At 38.4% G+C, this 20,259-nt stretch overlaps 1 protein-coding gene and 1 pseudogene across 1 annotated transcript; both read right to left on the reverse strand.

The window, feature by feature from the left end:
* Positions 1-2,159, reverse strand: part of LOC109828526 — a 3,831-nt pseudogene extending 1,672 nt beyond the window's left edge.
* On the reverse strand, positions 5,000-7,262 carry LOC109837667. Its single transcript, XM_020405994.1, has 3 exons — positions 7,137-7,262; positions 6,438-6,839; positions 5,000-5,098 (listed from the first exon to the last, which is right to left on the reverse strand). The coding sequence occupies exons 1-3, from the start codon at positions 7,260-7,262 to the stop codon at positions 5,000-5,002; spliced, it is 627 nt and encodes a 208-aa protein (XP_020261583.1).

Here is a 20,259-nt window from a genome sequence, read left to right on the forward strand (position 1 = left end):
TAACTATTATGGTAGCATCACAAAAGTACACAACACTGACAAGTAATAAAACACGGAGGGAAGCAAGTAAAAGTGAAGAACATAGCAGACTGGCCGTATGTCGTCTGTTTGGTTGATGATGATTATTCAGAATCACATGAATATAGTCTACATACAAATACTTAAAATGTGAAAGACATATATTATCATAAGCAACTATTAAAATATAAGCCTTAATGTAGAGAAGTAATAGGCTAACAAAGTTCATTTTCTAGTCTAGCCTCACAATATACTAACTAAATGTATATTACAAAAGAGCTCACTACTAAAGTGGGCCGATCATGACTTCTTTGTGACCAACAGAGTGTGGACTGAGTCATCTCTAGAAGCTCGGATCCACTAACATCAGTTATATCACCTAAATCCAAGTTAATAATTAAAAGAATTACAAGACAAGAAAAAGAGAGAAATACCAAGGAAAAGGGAAACAGAACTAAGAAAAAATGCTTCACATACAAAGTTAGACTATCATGATACATTCTTTGGCAAGGAAAATAAATAATTAAACTAAAGAACAAGTGCTCTCTATCATCTCTAGGAACAGCTTCAACAATCCCAAAAAGGACTCAATCAGCCAACAAAGTGGATGACAAGGAGAAAATGCAATATGATGATAATTCCTCGAGAACATATGAAAAAAGATATAATTCTCTACTAACAGCTAAAAATAACCAACACGGCATTGGATCAAGTACTGCTCTAAGACCATGTGAGAAAAGGACGAACACAAGACAAACAACCATTTCCTGAATTGTTGTTTTGGATCAAACTGTAATTGTGTGTTTAAGGGAAAACCTCATGCTCTTTAACACTCTAAACATGCAAATAAGAAGAAAACAGCAGATCCATACACTGGAAAGACAAGTCGAAAATAGAATATAAAGCAAGACAAGTAAATCATTTTTAATTTTCTTAAATAACAAATCTATGTATTGAAACAAAGTTAAGGAAACCAAAGATGTCAGCTTTCTAGGATTTGGAGCCTCTCCATCATGCTTTGGCAGTAAAAAGGCCAAGATCTTAACTATAATCACCCAAGATAGATGTGATCCCTGCTTAACATAACTGACATAGTAGCCCAATAAATTGTTATAAATTCCCAATTTTCAGTCAAGAACAAATCACATTATGAAGTAAGTAGTCTCGCAAACCACATAATATCCATGTAATAGCAAGTAAAAATGCCAGAAAAAAGTTGGCATCAAAGTCAATCTTAGTCAAAATACTGCTAAAGTTACAACTCTTCATATCTAACTCATTAATCAAAAGGAAAGGAATATACTTAAATTATTCAAATAAACAACTAGTTTCAATGACAGCCACCAAAATAAGCAAATGGAAAAAACAGAACTTTTAGCAAATGTTGTATATCGACAAAATGACAAAGAATAGCAAATAAGTTTCAAAAAAAACTGAGCTACTTACTAATATCCATCCCTGAGACCACCAAATTTCTCTTGACCAGCTGTATCCCAGCAATAAAACCTGATCTTCCCACAGTTTGTGAAGAAATCCAAGGGATGAACTTCAACCCCAATCGTCGCTGCAAAAATAAAAAACAATATCATATCTAAAAAATTAAACCCGCAAAAAAAAAAAAAGTTGATGCCATATGCAATGAATACAAAGATGCTTACGCTCATATTTCTTCTCGAATTCACCAGTGAGATTAGCCTCTTCACAAATGTAGTGTTCCCTACATAATAGATTGGAGATAAAAAAAACTTTAAATTTTATTCAAAAAAATTCCCTGAAACTGATGCATAAAAGCATAAACCATAAGATCCAAGATCAAAATTTTCTCACCAGTTCCACCATCGCCGACGAGGACGAGCTTGAAGCTGGGGTAATCAACAGTCTGCTGATTGGGCAACGCCTACAACGAACAAAATCAAGATCAATCAAAAATTGGGCACAGAACCCTAACTCTAATTCAATAAAGCGAGATAGATGAAGAATCTACCATTAGATCGTCTCGGATCTCAAATTCTCAGATTGAACGTAGGAGAAAATTGAGAGGGTTTATAGAGATGTCTGTGGTTGAAACCCTAGGAAAAGGTTTTTATTTTTTATTTTTGGGCTGCTGTGAACGAACGCGACTTTCTGGACCGTTGGATTTTTCACGATGGTCGGCGGATGCTGATGAGAATACAGTACTTTCGGGTGTTTGAAAATGGGCCGCTAGTCATAATCTGTTAACAAGAGTCTTTGTCTTTTTCCTCCAAGTATGGCCCATTAGTTTGGGCCGTAGTACAGCACATTGTTTACTTTGTTTATATTTTTTGACAAAATGATTTGGTATGAACTTTGAAGTTCGGCATACTTGGGGACGCAAGGAAAGAAATATCCGCATGTGCGGATGTACTTGTAATCGTATCTGTGCATGTTAATGATATAGGATACAAATATGAATACTAGGATATGATTGTAGATACATATTTGTAAAGAAATATATAGATGCACATCCAAAATATCTTAATATGTGTCAATCGTACATTTGCAATTAGTTTAATCCTTGTAATAATGAATTCGAGATTAATTTTGATAATCGAGATATCTAATTATATATTTTCAGATATAAAGAACATTAATGAACTCTCTCATGTCATATGAATTATATTTTTTTTCTAATATTATTTGGTTTTCTCATATCTATTTTGTATCAGCATGTATATCTGCATATGTATATCAGCATTTATGCTTTTATATGTATCTGATTTTATCGAATATTTATATGAGCTCCTTACAAGACATCTTTGTTTTTAAATTTTTATTTGTAATTGGCAAACGGATACAGATTTCATAAGTATCATGTCCAAACTGTTTGCACCCTTAGGCATGCATCATTGAAAGGTAGAGGAGGAATCGTACTAAGTTTTTTATATATTGGTCCCTTATATTTTAATATCTTGAATCTCAGATAACTCTCTTTCTTCTATCCCATTTTGGGATAACCTCCTAACACCTTAAAAATGACACTTGACTCGTCGTACGAGCACCTTTGATTGCGAGATTACCAAAAGTGTATTTCAGAAGAAAACAGCAAAACACAAGAACAATTCGATATGTAGAAGGAAAATATCTTCTCTAGATTATGAAGATTAATTGTTGACAAATCTCTCCTCACAATCTCTCTAGAACAAACCTCTCTATGCTCACAACTCACGGATTTTTCTCCCCTTAACAATGGGTTTCTATTTATACAAACCCTAAAAGCTAAACCTGCTAGGAAACAGATTTCAGCCCAAACCCGATATCAGGCAAACTGATGTTCGTTCATCAATTGACTGATGAACCCCGTCGGTCGACTGATGAACACGTCAGTCGACTGATCGCGAACATGCACAACTTCATCGGTCGACTGATCCTCTTAATTAGTCGACTGATGAGCCCGTCGGTCGACTAATCACCTATCAGTTGACCGAGCAAAAACTTTTCATGATTTCAGGCGTTTTCATCTGTCGACTGACGAACTCGTCGATCGACCGATAAGTAATTTTCTGCCAGCTTCGAAATTACAATCGTACAAACCAGTCTGCGTTCGCCAACAATATTTTTCAAGCTTCTATTCTCAAGCTACCATGAGAATCCTCTATTCTCAAGCTCTCATGAGGATCGCTAAGTTCCTGAAGTAGATAAGATACACCCGTATCATGAAGTCCCGTTCAAGTTAGAACTGCAGCTGAGGAAACTCGTGAGCTCCTCCCTCTTTGTTGAACCACTTGGCCTTGCTAGGAACCTGACCTTGACGCCTAACCAGAAATCACTCCTTTGTCTCCCGCCTAGTCATAGTCACCTTCCGTTCCAAAATGCAATCCTCTTTCAGCGGTTCTTCTCTATCAAACCACAAGTCTTCAACATGTGGCAAGATCACTTTGTCGTCACCCTCATCATCCAGCAATGGAGGCTCGAACAATTTCAAGTATTCGGTATTGATTACCGAAAATATGCCTAAGTAAGGTGGCAAATCCAGCTTAAAGGCGTTATCCCTGATCTAATCAAGAATCCGAAATGTACCATATCGTATAGACTTCAACTTCTTCCCTTCTTCCTTTAGCCGCTCCTTACCTAACTTCAGTCACACCATGTCACATTTGCCGAAATTACAAGGAACTCGATGTTGATCATATTTCGCCATGTACTTTGCTTGTGACTTCTTCAATTATGCTTCAGCAGCAGCGTGAATTTGGGCAATCTTCTCTAGAAATCGTTGAGCCTTCTGTCATTCACTCCCTTCTTTGCCGTCGGTCGTAGCTTCACTAGAGAATACTAGATCGAACGGATTTGGAGGTAGGAACCCGTAGCAAGTCTCAAACGGTGACTTTCCCGAAGATCCGTGAATAACCCTGTTGAAAGCAAAGTGAAGATATAGTAAGCTCTCATCCCAACTCTTGGGATACCTGGAATTATACCCCCCACAACATGTGAACCATAGTCTGGTTGACTACTTCTGTCTGCCCGTTTGTTTGTGGATGAAAGGCCATGCTTTTCTTCAATCTATGTCCATCAAACTCCACAAGGAATCCCAAAATGCACGAGGAACCTGCCATCCTAATCCAAAATAATCGAACTCGAAAACCAAAGTACTTCCACACATTCTCAAAGAACAACCGTGCTTCACCCACTTCCGTCACAGTCTTCTTGTAAGGAATCAATATCACAATCTTACTAAACCGGTCCACTACAACGAATAAGTAATCATGCACGTGCTTGGTCGTTGGCAACCCTCCTAATAAATTCATAGAAATACTCTCCCATGGTCTAGAAGGTACTGGCAATGGTAGATACAATCTCCTCTTTCTGTTAGAAGGCTTCGATATGCAACATAGCTTACACGCTCCAACATACTTGGCAACATCCTCTATCATTTTGACCAAAAGACATGGCGTCGAAGATTGAGAAGCGTCTTCTGAATCCAAAAATAACCTTGCACACGTGATGTATGTGCCTCTCTAATCCACTACAATCGATCGCCATCCTCCGGAATGCAAATCGATATCCCATGATATAACAAACCATCTGCTCCGAGCTCATACTCCCCCTTCCGACCAGCCTTCACCTGTGTTTGCATCGGAAATCTTTTTCATTGCTAAATCTATTACACGTTTATCGTCTTATAGATTTAAAAAAAAAGTTAGTCTTTTTATAAGACTTTCTTACACAATGAAAATTAACAAGGGGATCTCCTAGAAACACACATATGATCAGTTATCGATCGCTTCTTGCGTGAGATCTTTGCCTGTGTCGGGGACGCTTTAGTCCGTGGACCACCAAAAAAAATCAGATCCGGTTGATCGGAACGAAGGCTCGCTGTTCTTGTTTTATGAAAGAGACAAGAACAGAAGTAAATATCTCGACAACGCGAGATAAATACTCTTCTTAAGATCAAATCAATGTTTGATCCCAAGGAAATGACTAAAGGATGCTGAGGGGCTTCAGATCTTTCAAAATCTTCCTCTTTATGCTGAAGTTCATTGAGATCTCGCTAGACTCTCTCTGAAATTCATGGGTCTGCTCTCACAGGGTCAGCACCTCACCTCCAAGCTCCAAAAATCAGATATCTCGTGTATAAGGGCCATAGGGGTGTCTTTATAGGCTTCAGATGCTGTGTTTTTGGATAAGAATTCATGATTTAATCATATATTTAGTTAATAATGGCTTAACCACGTTTAGAGATGATCTCAAGGCAGTTAGGGAGGTAGTAGATTGAACGAATCCTGATAAAAATATCTGAAAATACATCATTGGGAACTTCATTGTGCGAGTCGCCTCAATGTAACTCGGCACTGTTCCGAGTCACTTCGAGGTGACTGGGATTTTTTGACTTTCCAGTATTGGCTTTACTTTTCTTGTTCAACCTCAGAATGAGGTGATTCAATCTGCGTTGGAAAGTTGACAAAGAGACCTACTACTTTTTTCTTTTGAGATTTTTCGGATTCAAATTGCATCATGGTAGAAATTTTAGTTCTTCATACTCATGTATCCATTCTCTTCTCGAACCATACATTCTAAATCTCGTTGTTGCTTTGTCGCTTCGTCACTTCATATCTGAATGATTCTCTCTGACTCGGGTGATGACATTCATCGCCTTCCCTTCTCTCAAGCTGTGTTCCGGGAACCTATAAGTTTGGTCCAATAGTTTTGGCGAGGTTCGATCAGTTCCGACGAACTTCAGAATATGTTGCGAAGAACGGGTCATAACTTTCAAATCGTAAGTCGGAATTGGATAAATTATATATAAAAATTGTCTATCTCGATGAGACGGGACCAACCAAACCCATCAAAGTTTGGTTTTCCACCATCTGTTTTACCAAATTTCCTACAGTATGAGAGATATCGGTATTTTCGTTAGTTTTGAGGTTTTTTGCAATCTATAGGCAATTTTTTATGCCTACAACCTGCTCGAACACACTGCTAAAGTCTCTACTAGATGTGTACATGTACACATATTCCAAAGGCATTAAGGGCTGAATAAGCATCGTCACCAACAAAGCCCTCATTGGCGGTCGAGATAGCATATCAGCCAACTTGTTAGTTGTCCCCTTCTTATACCTAATGACGATGTTGAACGCCATCAAATAGGACATCAACTTCATGTGTCGTGCCTGCTGTAGCTCCGTCTGGACATGTAAAAACTCTAATAGCTTGTGATCCGAGTGTAAAACCACCTGCTTACCCAACAAGTACACCCTCCAATGCTTGATCGCCTGGTAGAGCACATAAAACTCCTTATCGTACGTAGGATAGCTCTGAATAGCACCCATAAATATTTTAGAATGGTACTCCACCAACTTCCTATACTGTATCAACACAGTGCCCATAGCATAACTAGAAGCATCAGTCTTTACCTCGAAGGTCTTCTGTTAATTTGGCAATGCTAATACTAGTGCCTCCGAGATCTTCCTCTTCAGTAACTAAAAAGCCTCCTCATGCGTCCTACCCCACTTGAACTGAACTTTCTCCTTAGTAAGGCCATGTAAGGGTGCCGCATAAGTAGAAAAACATCGGATAAATTTGCGTAAATACTGGCAAGCCCCTATGAAGCTTTGCACCTTCGTTATCGTCCTAGGTGTCGGCCACCTCGTGATAACTTCAACCTTGCTTGGATCTGTCCCCCGCTGGCCCTTTCCTACGATAAAACTGAGATACACTAACTCTTCCTTCCCAATCTCGTACTTCTTTCTGTTAAGCTTCAGCTGACCATCTCGCAACACTTTAAACATCTTCTCGACATGAACAAGATGCTCCTCCTAGGTCCTGCTATACACCAAGATGTCATCGAGGTAAACTATCACATAACCCTCTATAAAAGGCCACAACAAATCATTCATCAACCTCATAAAAGTTGATGGAGCTTTACACAACCCGAACAACATCACCAACCACTCAAATAGACCCTGATTAGTCTTGAACGCTATCTTTCAAGTGTCATCTGTTGGCCTTCTTGTTTTGATGATGACAAACAATTTACAAAAAGGAATATATGCATGAAGAAAATGAACATATACAAGATAATACACATGCATATAAACAAGGAATTGTATACTCACAATATTTCTCCCCCTTTGATAACATCAAAAAGGGAACAAAAAGAAAAAGAGAGCGAAAGCTCCCCCTATCAATAAGCATAGGTGAGTATAAAAACAAACATAGAATAGGGAATAGTTCCCCCTATCAAAATGCCATATAAAATATATGCAATAAAAGATCATGGCAAACATGTGAGCAAGCATAAAAGATATGCTAACAATCACTCACATTCAAACAAGATAATGAGAACACATAATGATATGTCACGATAAATAGGTGTCTCAAAATACAAGCCTAAAACTATGTATAAAAAATAGATTTATGAAATTCAAAGGGAGAAAACATGAGAATCATGCAAATAGTTTTCAAATGAAAACAAATCAACTAAGAGAAATCATAAATCAAAGTTTAAATCCAAAAATGTAAAATCAAATCATCATTGATTCAAAAATCAAGAGAGGCAACTATATCTAGCTCTTGAGCTAGTATCAACCCATATGAACATTTTTAGCACCCGGTAAATAATGTTTGGGAATAAACACCCAATAACTCCGGATGGTTATATAAACACAGTCCTCTCATCAAACAAAAATAATAATCATGAAAACAAAAGATTTTATACAAGAAAAATTGTTTTCATAACCAAAAGATTTTAAAGCATAATTTTCAAAACCAAGATAAAGAAGGATAAAAAACATTAAAATTCTTAGTTTGAAAATCAATTTTGTTTTGGTACCCAAGAACTCTTGGTACCAAAAGATTTAGGGACATGACCCCTATCATTAAAGCTCAAAGCCTTAGGGTTATGAACCCTCTTAGGCACATATGGTGCACTAACATGGTCAAAACAATATTCATTCAAATGACCCTTCTGATTGCAATTTGTGCAATGAAAGAGATCTATTTGTTTTTGTGGACCATTAGCTCGTGCACGGGAATCATTTGCAAATAAGGATTTTCTTATAAAATTATTTTGCAAATGAGAAACATTCTTAAACAATGGTCTATTTGAAACATTTTGCAATTTAGAAGCTTTTTGTACATCAAAACAAAATTTAGCAAGATGTCCAAACCTACCACAAACATCACATTTAAAAACATGTGGTCTATTGGAAGCATTTGTTAAATAAGATTTTCTTTTCAAATCAAAGCAATATTTGGCCAAATGACCAAAACGACCACAATAATCACACTTGAACACACTAGCATGCTTATGATGAACTTTGTGAGAATGAGCATGTGAATGTGTAAGTGTACAAGATGATTTACAAACAATTTACTACTAATGTTGTTTGTCTAGTGTTTTGATTTGTGTAAGTGTACAAGATGATTTACAAACTTGTTTTGATGATGATTTACAAACAATTTACTACTAATGTTTTTTGTCTAGTGTTTGTGCATTCCTATGTATTGTAGACAAACAACGTAGTTGGAGGATGGATGGAATCGAGCATTCACGATCATATCAAATGGAGGTTGGCGGAATTGTGGAGTGAAGCACCATACAATTCAAGTTAAAGATCCAGTTCTGCGCCATAACGACGATATCAAATGGAGGTTGGCGGAATTGTGGAGTGAAGCAACATACAATTCAAGTTAAAGATCAAGTTCAAGCTTCATCCGCAAAGTGTACCAAGTCAAGCTTATTGAAGATCAAGATCGGCTTGGGTAATCTAGTTTAGGTTTTATATTATGTGTGTTAAGTACCTTAAGCTCAATATCATATACACACACGTATTTGGTTTCTATGTATATATATAGTTATATATATACATGCATGGTTTTGGGTTTTTCATGTTTTGAATACTTTTGCAAAATAATGAGATTTCACAATTGGGAAATGCAAATTGGAAAATTCTTTTTGTAACATGTTCAAAATATCATTTGCAAACATTTCTCAAAGTTTCATCAAGTTTAGAATTGATTTGTTATGTTTAAAGGAAATTACAAATTCACGTTTTCGTTCGTGCACATGTTCGTGCATGTTTTACAAAACTAATCAGTTTTCACAAATGGAAAGTGATATTTGAAAAATTCTTTCTCTGACATGTTTATCTACATGTTTAGAAATTGAAAAATTCTTTCTCTGACATGTTTATCTACATGTTTAGAAACTTTCCTCCAATTTTTACTATTTTTAAAGTTTATTTACTGTGCCTAATTGATTTTACAAAATCGTGTATCACAGCAGATTTTCAGAAACTGTATTTCTCTCAACTGGAAAATTTTTTTTCAGAAATTCTTTCTCTAATATGTTTTTATACATGTCTAGAACCTTTCCTCAAAATTTCATAATTTTTGGAGCTGTTTTACTATTTTTAACCGATTTTATAAAATCGGATATACCTGCTTTAGTACCGTCGGTCGACCGAAATTTCCGCCGGTCGACCGAAATTTACCATCGGTCGACCGTTGAGTGTTTTGGTTTTGTGAATCACTTCCACAAGAGCTTGAGGAGATCATCTATTGGTGTTTGAGCATCCAACTCTTCTCCTTCCACTCTTGATCTATTGAGAAGTTTTCTAAACTCAATCTAGCTTCATATTTTATATTGTTTGATTATCTTTTTATTAAGCTAGTGTTCATATTGAGTTTAGTTGATTTTATTATCTCTTTGTTCACACACAACCTATTGAGCTTATTGTATTTACATTCATAGTATAATTTAGGGTTGTGGGTTTGTGACATTGAGAGTGAGCTTAATTGAGTTCTCACCTTGTTTAGAGAACAATCAATTGATTTATATTGTGCTTAATTGTGAGGATTCACTTGTAATACACTTGTACACCGAGAGAAGTGTGTGGTGAGAGACGGGGTCGAATCCAAGAGGAGTGGCGTCGGTTGACGTGCCTAGGGAGAGGTTGTAACCGAGCACTTGAGGAGGAGGACACGGGCTAGGACCAACACTTAGTGTGTGAGGTGTGATTGCATAGTGATTGTATTGTGAGGTGTAAACGTTGTTCGGGTGAACGTAGAAAACCCGGTTGTGATAGTGGAGATCTCCTCGAGGTGAGGAGCGGGGACGTAGGTCGTGGGGACCGAACCTCATAAACATATCCTTTGTTTGTGATTGCATTGGCGCACTTGTTTTCATGTTCATATCTTACATCGTTATTGTGTATTGCTTATTGATCATTTTGCCCTATCACATTTGTAGTTAAATTGTTTACCCCTTGTGTTAGTTTCATATCCTTGCATATATCATAGGATATATCTCTTTGTTGTTCATATTGCTTATCCTAGCTTATATATAGTTGTTATATTTCATACTTGCTAGGATAACTTATTAATTAATTTTAATTGGCATTTAAATCGGATTAGATTAGCATAAGACCCTAATCACCCCCCTCTAGGGTCTAACATCATCCTCCTGAATCCTTACCTGATGATAACTAGACTTAAGATCCAAATTTGTGAAGAACCTCGCTCCCTCTAATTGGTCCAGAAGATCATCGAGCCATGGTAGTGGGTAACAATTATTGACCGTAATCTTGTTGCGCACCCGGTAATCCACACATATGTGCCAGCCTCCATTCTTCGTGGGCACCTACAACACTGGCGACCCACAAGGTGAACAACTCAGTACTATCACTCCTTTTTCCAGAAGCTCCTGCACTTGCCTCTTAATCTCCTCGGACTCCTGTACACATGCGTAGTAAAGACCTATATTTAGAAAGGAACTCTCTCCTGTCAACATAATCTCATGCTCCACACTTCGTCTCGACGGTAGTCCAGTGATCTCTGAAAACAAGTCTGCATACTTGGCTTTCAACCTGTCAAGATCTCCCTCCTGAAACTTGCTCAAGGTAGTCAAGCATACTCTACTTAGCTGCTCCTCGTAAGGTCTAATGAATAGTAAGATGAACTTCTTGCTTACATTCACTAGGCTCTTCGCCTGAGTCACTGTCACCAAACTTGTCCAGTAGAAAAGACGCCGAACGAAATATAAACTGCTTGCTGTCCTTGGTTAATGTGTACTTCTGGACCCACCTATCATAGACTGCATACCTATCCCACAAATAAGGATCCCTAGTATAACCTGACAAACATCCAATAGAATGACATTGTAGGTGACTTCGTCAATATACGACTCGTAGAGTGCAAATCTAAAAGTTCATTGATTAACTACACTCAGCCACGCCTCCTTCTGAATCCACCCTAATAGATAGGGTTTTGGATGCTTGACCATCTTTAGACCCAGCTTCTGAACCAAGGCCTCGAATATCAAGTTCTTCTGGCTACCTGGATCAACTATAGCATCTACCAAGCTGGTCTTCACTTGCAACTTGAAAACAAAGAGCTGCTCTCTGGGGTCTTCATCCTCCTTCGTGGCTTGCTTTCCCTGCTATAAGGTTGAGACTACTATTGGGCTCCATCATCTCTAGAACTTTTTTCGGGTCTTGAGCTATCACGTATGTATTTTTTTCCTCCTTCTTCAACCCCTTCGGTTTGAGATGAGGATACTTCTCCCAACACTGATCAGCAACGTGTCATGTCTACTTGCAGTGATTACTAGTCAGTCCAACTTTTCTAAGATCACCCTTCTTCTCCTCCTACTTGGGTTGCGTGCCACTAGACTTGCCTCCAGTTTGCTTGGCATCTCCCTTTGTCTTGTTTCTCTTCTTCTGCTTGCCTTCAATGGCAATAGCATTCACGCTCGCCTCCACAATCGACTCAACCATGAGCAGCTTCATCTCCTTCCGTATGTATTCATTCAAATCCTCCATATACTTTATAAAAACAGGATACTCATCTGTCACAATGTTGATGATATAGCCTACTATTGAAACTCTGTAGTGTACTCTTGAACGATTTGATTAAATCATTGGCGCAAGCCGTACCACTTATACTAACGCTCTTCAAGAAATCCCACCGGATAGAACTGCTTCCTCGATAGCTCCTTAAACCTTCTCCATGACACAGATTTCTTCTCCTGCTTGCAGTAGGACTTCCACCATGTCAAAGCATGCCCGGAAAGCTTTAGTGTTGCAAAAATGATCTCCTCCTTAGACGAATAACCATAAAGAGTAAATAGGTCTCCATACTCTCAATCCAATCATAAAATCTCTCAATGTTGACACTCCCATCATAAACAAGTATCTTCACTTTGAAATCGATTTTCAAATTCTGGTAAGAACCCTTGTCTCCTTGATATAGAACAGTCTTGACATCTTCAACCTCCTCGTCGGAGTCTGAATTTTCCTTCTCTCCATTGGATTCTATAGATTTCCTCTTTGACCCCACCGAAGAATCAACTTTCTTGTCGCCCCCATGGATGAGATCGACGGCTTCGTGAGAGTTGAACTAATTGTCTCGATCTGTTTCTCTATCGCATCAAGCCTTGCTGAATTATCACTATCCGCCATCTTCTTCTTCCTTGATTTTTGAATTTCTTCTAAAGAAATAAGAATCTTGCCTAGCTTTTTGTACTGCGATCGAATAAGGACCATGCACAGGGTATGCCCTTCACAGGATCTGAAAGCTCTGATACCAATTTGGTACGAGTCGCCGTGCGAGCACCTTTGATCGCGGAATTACCAAAGATGTATTTGAGAAGAAAACAATAAAACAAAAGAACAATTCAATATAGCGAAGGAAAATACCTTCTCTAGATTATGAAGATCAATTGTTTACAAATATCTCCTTACAATCTCTCTAGAATAAAGAACAAACCTCGCTATTCTCACAACTCACAGATTTTTCTCCCCTTAACAATGGGGTTCCTATTTATACAAAGCCTAGAAACCAAACCTACCAGAAAACAGATTTTAGCCCAAACCTGATATCAGTTGACTGATGTTGGTTCATCAGTCGGCTGATGAATCCCGTTGGTCGACGGATGAACACATCAGTCGACTGATCGCGAATGAGCACAACCGTGCACAACTTCATCGCTTGACTGATCCTCTTAGTTAGTCGACTGATGAGCCCGTTGGTCGATTGATCATCTATTAGTCGACCGAGCAGAAACTTTTTATGATTCTAGGTGTTTTATCGGTCGACTGACGAACCCGCCGGTCGATCGATAAGCAATTTTCTGCCAGCTTTGAAATTACAGTCACACAAACCAGTCCGCGTTCGCCAACAATATTTTTCAAGCTTCTATTCTCAAGCTACCATGAGAATCCTTTATCCTCAAGTTCCTATAAGGATCGCTAAGTTCTTAAAGCAGAGAAGATACACTCGTATCACAAAAATACTCCAAATGTTTGTAATTTTTTCAAGCATGCCCACCTAGCGGCTTTATGGGTATTTTCTTAAAATTTTTATCAAAAGTTCTTTTTTTTTTAATTTTAAAATAGTGATAGTTTTGGGAGTAATATTGAAATAATTGCTAAAGGGATATGAAAAAATTTGCAAATTGTTTGGATGTTTTGTCACCTGCCCAAAGCTTAGAGGGGTTGAGTGGATTTTTCAGAGATTAAGGGGTAATCATGGGGGGTTATGCTAAGTTTACAATTTCCTAAATTGGAATAATTATTCAATCCTTAATATTATACAGATATTAGAGAAATGCCTTTTTTATATACTTACTAATGTTCCCGGTTCACGCGATTTGTGCATCTATAGTACACATTTGAGCGAAGATTTTTTTAGCAACCACTTAATAATATTTAATACGATGAAAATATATATTAAAAATTATTGTCAAAATTCTAGGAAGTATTCTTACGAAAACAAATCAAAGAATACACAAAAAGATTTAAAAGTAAGAAAAGTAATAGACGAATGAAGTAAAGAGGAAAATGTAACCAAATATTAAGGTAAAAAGTAAAACTTACAAAACCTTAGATTTTGAACTTGTGTTCGTGAATTTTCGTGAATTTCCTGCGAAGACAAAGCAAAGAGTGCAATAGAAAAATTATAATAGTGACAATATTATTATTAGATGAATGAAGTGAAGAGGAGACTTTCAACCTGATACTAAAGAAGAGTTAGATTATATACTCTTCCTTTGATGCCAGTATTTACTCAGATATCATTTTTTTTACTCATATGCAGTCTTTCATAAATAGAGGACTCTTCCTTTGATGCTAGTCTTTACTTGGATGTCAAAATTCGCAGATTCTCACTCAGGTGTAATCCTTCATAGCTAGAGGAATATTACGTTCCAAAAAATATTAGTCCATTGATGAAGTTTTGTATTCATATAGGATTTAAATTGGGAAAAAAAATTCTCAGATGTAATACGATATTTGAGGAGGAGATAGGATGTGCAGGCGGCTTTTTAGACTGGTGTATAGATTTCCTCTTGACAGTTTAACGTGGGTAGTTATTATGGGAAGTTCTAGGATCATGAGTACTAAATTTTATTTTATTTTATTTTTCGGAGATTTCCTTTTTTGGCTTACATATTACTACTTATTAAAGAAAGGTTACAGATAATAGTCATTTTTAAAATATTTAATGAAAAGTTACTGAGAGGATTTTTAAGATTGTGGGTTTGAATGTTATTTTAGTGGTTTATCAATTTTGTCCTTTACAAACATCTTTAAAAAAATTGAAAATGTAAGGACATGCTTGGATTTATAGAAATTGTGACCGCCGAAGGGTATTAACACCAAAAAAGTGATCCAAATGGCAAGCTTCCTTTAATAAGTAGTAATAGATTTGGAAATAATGTCTTTTCTACTTATTTCAAAATTTAATGTACATAACTTTCAGCCTAAAATAAGTATCAATAGTTGTTTCTAGGGAAATTGCAAATTAAATACGCCAATGTCCTATATGAGAGGATATTGTTACATCATATATTTGAAAAAGAGAAATATTTTGCAAGGGATTACTTGTTAAGAAGGGGGGGAGAGAGAGAGAGAGAGAGAGAGAGAGAGAGAGAGAGGGAGGGAGGGGGAGAGAGAGAGAGAGAGAGAGAGAGAGATAGTAAAGGAGAGAAAATTAATTATCTCTCTCCTACTTAACAAATCACCCAGCCCTAGAATGCTCGTTAACAAAACCCTTTAAAGTTTGTATAGTTTGTGAAATCTTGTCATGTATTGGATATAGTTATCTGCTAGGGTGTGATGCATAAAGTTTCTTTAACTGATACTTCATTTTCTAGTATAAGATGTTTTCACATAAATGTTGTGGATCAGATGTAAACCGTTTTTCATGCATTTTAAATGAATTTTTTTTTATAAAGATTAGCTCTCCTTCATTGACTTTCAGAAGAAAAAAGTGGCCATCTATCGCAAATGGAATTTATCATTGAGAACTATTTAGTTTTGTCACATTTTTCCTGATAATAAATTTTTTGTCAATTTTCATGAAATTCGCTTTTTAGATTCATACATTGCCTCTAGTCTATTAAGATATTGAAGGAAATCAATGTCATCCATAGGTAAAAACATGAAAATATATATATTTTTTAATATTTTACATGGCTTTATAAAAAAATCAATTAAATTATAGGTTGATGAATTCAACGCTATAATTTAGAAGAAAATGATGGACCGACCATGTGTATAAACGACCACTTCGGTATACGCGCCTTATGGACTGACTACAAGCATGACAATCCATGACACGCTCCCTAGGAAATGAATGTGAGCATGACAATTGTATTAGATTCTCCCACTATCCAAATTATTCCAGACAAACTATGTCATATTCCCAAATTTTGTTCTCCTCTGATGATGATGAACATAATCTTTTTTTTTTCAATGAAATAAAATTTTATTCATTTTTCAAATTTGTAATTGTGAAGTACATCAAAACCTACCAGAAACTATGCCTGGTAATCAACTAAACAAAAGAGCATTACATTTTCACAATCTTCTCTCTCATATGATCAGAAATTTTTTTTATTAAACTTTTAATAAAATTGAAATATTCACTTCTTGGAATAACTGATCAGGTTCACAAGCTTTCTGTTGAAAAATCATCAAGTTTCTTTCCTGACATATCCAATATAATGCCACCGATAAAGCCATTCTTTTTAACTTTTTCATGAATCCAAGACCTTTCAACTTGAAGCCATACCATGAGATTATTTAGTTCCAGCTACAAGCCCTCCAAGCATAATCTAACCAGTCCATCACTTCATTCCAAACATAAGCAGAATATTGGCATTCAAAAAATAGGTATTTGTAAGTTTGCAATTGACGATTTGAATTTTAACATAGGACACACTGATTTGTGTCCAACATTCCCATTCAGCACTGTAGGCATCGAAAATTGCCTATAGGTCTCCGCGAACGGCTCAGTGCTAAGAAAAGACGATGAATGTCATAATCCAAGTCACAGGAGCTTGATTGATGTTGACAAACACATAAAGTGGGTTGCCGAACTATGTGAAGCAACAGAGTTTCAGAATAATGAGGATACGAACGGATCGGGAGCCCCGTGTCACTTACAAAAGACGAAATACCCTTCGTGTCTCATTTATTCTATAGATGATCTAATCATTGGAGCTTATAGAACTCCTCCTCGGCTTTCCAACGCACTTTGAATCGCTTAAATCCGAGTTCGGATGAAAAAGTTATGGCGAAAATGGACAAGTGTGCAAAACAAAATGTCTCGGACCTGGCCGAGACACCCAAAGGTGTCTCGGAACTTGTGGAGCTGTTTTGACCATGATCCCGTTTGAATCTGAAGAAACTCAAAACAGGAAAGTTGTAGATATTTTTTGTCAACTTTCCAACCCATCTGGAATCAGGTCATTTGGAGGTCATATAAGGAAGTTATGCCTAAAATAGCGCCGAGACACCCAAAGGTGTCTCAGAACTTGTGGAGCTGTTTTGACCATGATTCGTTTTGAATTTGAAGATACTCAAAACAGGAAAGTTATAGATATTTTTGTCAACTTTCCAACCCATCTGGAATCAGGTCATTTGGAGGTCATATAAGGAAGTTATGCCTAAAATAGCGCCGAGACACCCAAAGGTGTCTCGGACCTGGCCGAGACACCCAAAGGTGTCTTGGAACTTATGGAGCTGTTTTGACCATGATCCCGTTAGAATCTGAAGAAACTCAAAACATGAAAGTTGTAGATATCGTTGTTAGCTTTCCAACACATGTTGAATCACTCAAATCCGAGTTCAGATGAAAGAATTAGAGCTAAAATACTAAATAGGGTACAGACTGTCTCGCACAGGTGCGAGACACCCCGAGCTGTCTCGTAGACGAAGCTCTGCCTAATTTTTCAGCAATCAGATCTGATCGACGGAGGTCCACGGATAAACCTCGGCACAGGCAAAGACACTCACGCAAGCAGAAGACCGATAAACGATCTCTGTATTTGTTTGATAAAGTTGTAAACTTTTTATTTTCATTGTGTAAGGAGATCTTATAAAAAGATCAACTTTTATTTTATTTTATTCGAGTTTATTGTAACGACTAAAGTTGTAATAGATTCGATAGCAATAAAAATAGCAACTTTCACAGCAAACAAACTGGCGACCACAGTGGGAGCCAACAGCTTCGCTGCCGAAGCTGTCGTGCCGCAGCCGACGATCAAGATCCCGGTGCTCGAAGAGGTCGAATACGAATTCGACCGGCAGAAATTTGAAGAGTATATCTCCTCCTCCTCCCAGAAGATCCGTCGGTCTCTAGATCTGAAGATCCGAGAAGTCGATCTCCCCGTAGTCGATGCTACAGTTGCACTTTACAACGATCCGCCGACATCCGATGAGACCAGATCTGCAGATCTGAACTCCTTCGCGATCAAGGAGCCGACTGCTGAAGATGCGCCAACTCTATCAAAGAGAGCACGTCAAAGAAAACGCCAACGCCTCGCGCGCCAATTCTCCAAGGCTTTGGATCAGGTGGATGGACTCCATTACCAAGCAGATCTGGAGTTCAGAAAGCGCCAAGTGGCTAATCTGTTGCCACGACCAGCATCGGAATCCTCCTCTCGATCTCCAATTAACGAATGGGTTCGTGTTAAAAGAACCCGCTCTACTCTCGAGGAGCGAATCCAGAAGTGTCGCGCCTTACTTGCGCATGCCCGGACCCTTGTGCGAAAAGCACAAGAAATGCAAAAGGAAGAGGCAGTTAAGAGATCGCCGAGATCCAAACAAGTTTGGGTGCTAAAAGCCAAATCAGTGCCTAAGGCAAAAGCAGGCGACGTTGCTCTCCGGCCTTCGTCAACTCCAGATCCTGCTCCCGAGTTACAGAAAGGAAAGGTGGTCAAAAAGCCACCAAGATCTAAGCAAGGTTGGATGCCAAAGGCCAAATTAGCGCCTAAGGCAAAAGCATCCGAGGCTACTCTCAGGCCTTTGTCAACTCCAGATCTCGTTCCTATTGCTCTCGCACCTCTGGCGAAGCCCTATGACAGCGTGGATCTCCCCAAATCTAGAGTCCCATTGAAGGATTACATCGGTGCTCTACCCGAGGATCGAGGCAAAGCACCTATTAAAGAATGCTTGGGACCGTTAAAGGAGCTTCGAGCAAACATCCAGACTGGGGGTCGTACGTGACCTCCTAACAAATTAATTTCTACAACAGCCCGCTTGGAGGTACGTGCAGAAAACCAGGAGCCCGTTAAGGTTTCACCCTCACAAGGGTGTGATTCCAAAAGTGTGACTCCTGTAAATGCCAACAAGGCGATGTTTACTCAGAGGAAAATACGTCAGACAGACGAACGCGTTATACCTGAGAATTCATGTAAACAGCCGATAGGTTGCTCTAACTACAACGTCGATGAGTTGTACTATCGGGCTGGGGGTACGAATAAATCTCGAAAGAGAAGTACCCGGGAAGCGGACTCTCACTGTCCGTGTACCAAAATTATCAGGGCAATATTATCAACATGTAGCTGCCCCAAGACCGCTCCGCAGAGAGTCTCGGTATTCGAGGGGATCTTTGATGGAACGACGAAGCCCAAATCAAGGCATTTCCACCAAAGAGGATCGGTTGCTTGAGATGATGAATTCCCAGAAGTTACCATCAACATGGTCAATAAGAGAAAATCTCCGATTGTTTCAAGTGGTTCCAACCCTAATTTCTCTCCTGGAAGAAGAGTTGGTTCGGGAATAACCCAACAAATATCTCAGCTTCAGCTAGAAACCGTTGGACATAATGATTACCAAGGTGTCCATGAAGGAATACATTCCGATGACGAACTCTCGGATTCTTATTCCGCAATCGCCTCTGACGATACAACGTCTAGCATAGGACAAGCTCGGGAAGTGTTCATGCTAAACACCGAGCAAATAGCCAAAATAATTAAGGATGCTCTAGCCAAGCAGAAAGAAGCATTCAAAATCAAAATGGAAATGGCTATGCAGGAGATGAGACAAATGCACGACCAACACATCCGAGCTTTGTCGAATCAACTAGGTGAATCCAGCCGTCGCAACACTGCTAACCAAACATGTAGCGATTCAGATGTGGATGAACACAACGCTGGGGGTGGTCCCACTAAGGATAATAATACTGGGGTTGGTCCTACCAAAGATGACAATGCTGGGGGTGGCCCCGTTATTCCTTTCAGGAATTGTCCAAAACAGGATATAGATGAGGACAAAAAGATGAAGGATCTCGAGAGCAAAATTGATGCCCTGATGTCTGCTCAAAAGGTAAAGAAGACCGGCATTCCGTGTCCTTACCCGAAAGAATGGGAATCGATGCCGTATCCGGCGAAGTTCAACCTGATCAACTTCACGCCGTTCGACGGGAAGGGTTCCCCCACTCAGCACTTGATCTATTTCAAGTCCCATTTGGGAGCGATCTCTGGCAACGAGTCTCTGA

This window comes from Asparagus officinalis, chromosome 1 (assembly GCF_001876935.1).
Source record: "Asparagus officinalis chromosome 1, Aspof.V1, whole genome shotgun sequence".
Classification (NCBI taxonomy): Eukaryota; Viridiplantae; Streptophyta; class Magnoliopsida; order Asparagales; family Asparagaceae; genus Asparagus; species Asparagus officinalis.

Coding starts and splice junctions, on each gene's coding strand:
- LOC109837667 (XM_020405994.1), bottom strand. CDS start 7,262: ATGTTTAAAGTGTTGCGAGATGGTCAGCTGAAGCTTAACAGAAAGAAG. Junction 6,840..7,136: donor GGGGGACAGATCCAAGCAAG/GTTGAAGTTATC, acceptor GTGTTGATACAG/TATAGGAAGTTGGTGGAGTA. Junction 5,099..6,437: donor TTAGCAGTGTGTTCGAGCAG/GTTGTAGGCATA, acceptor ATGCAAACACAG/GTGAAGGCTGGTCGGAAGGG.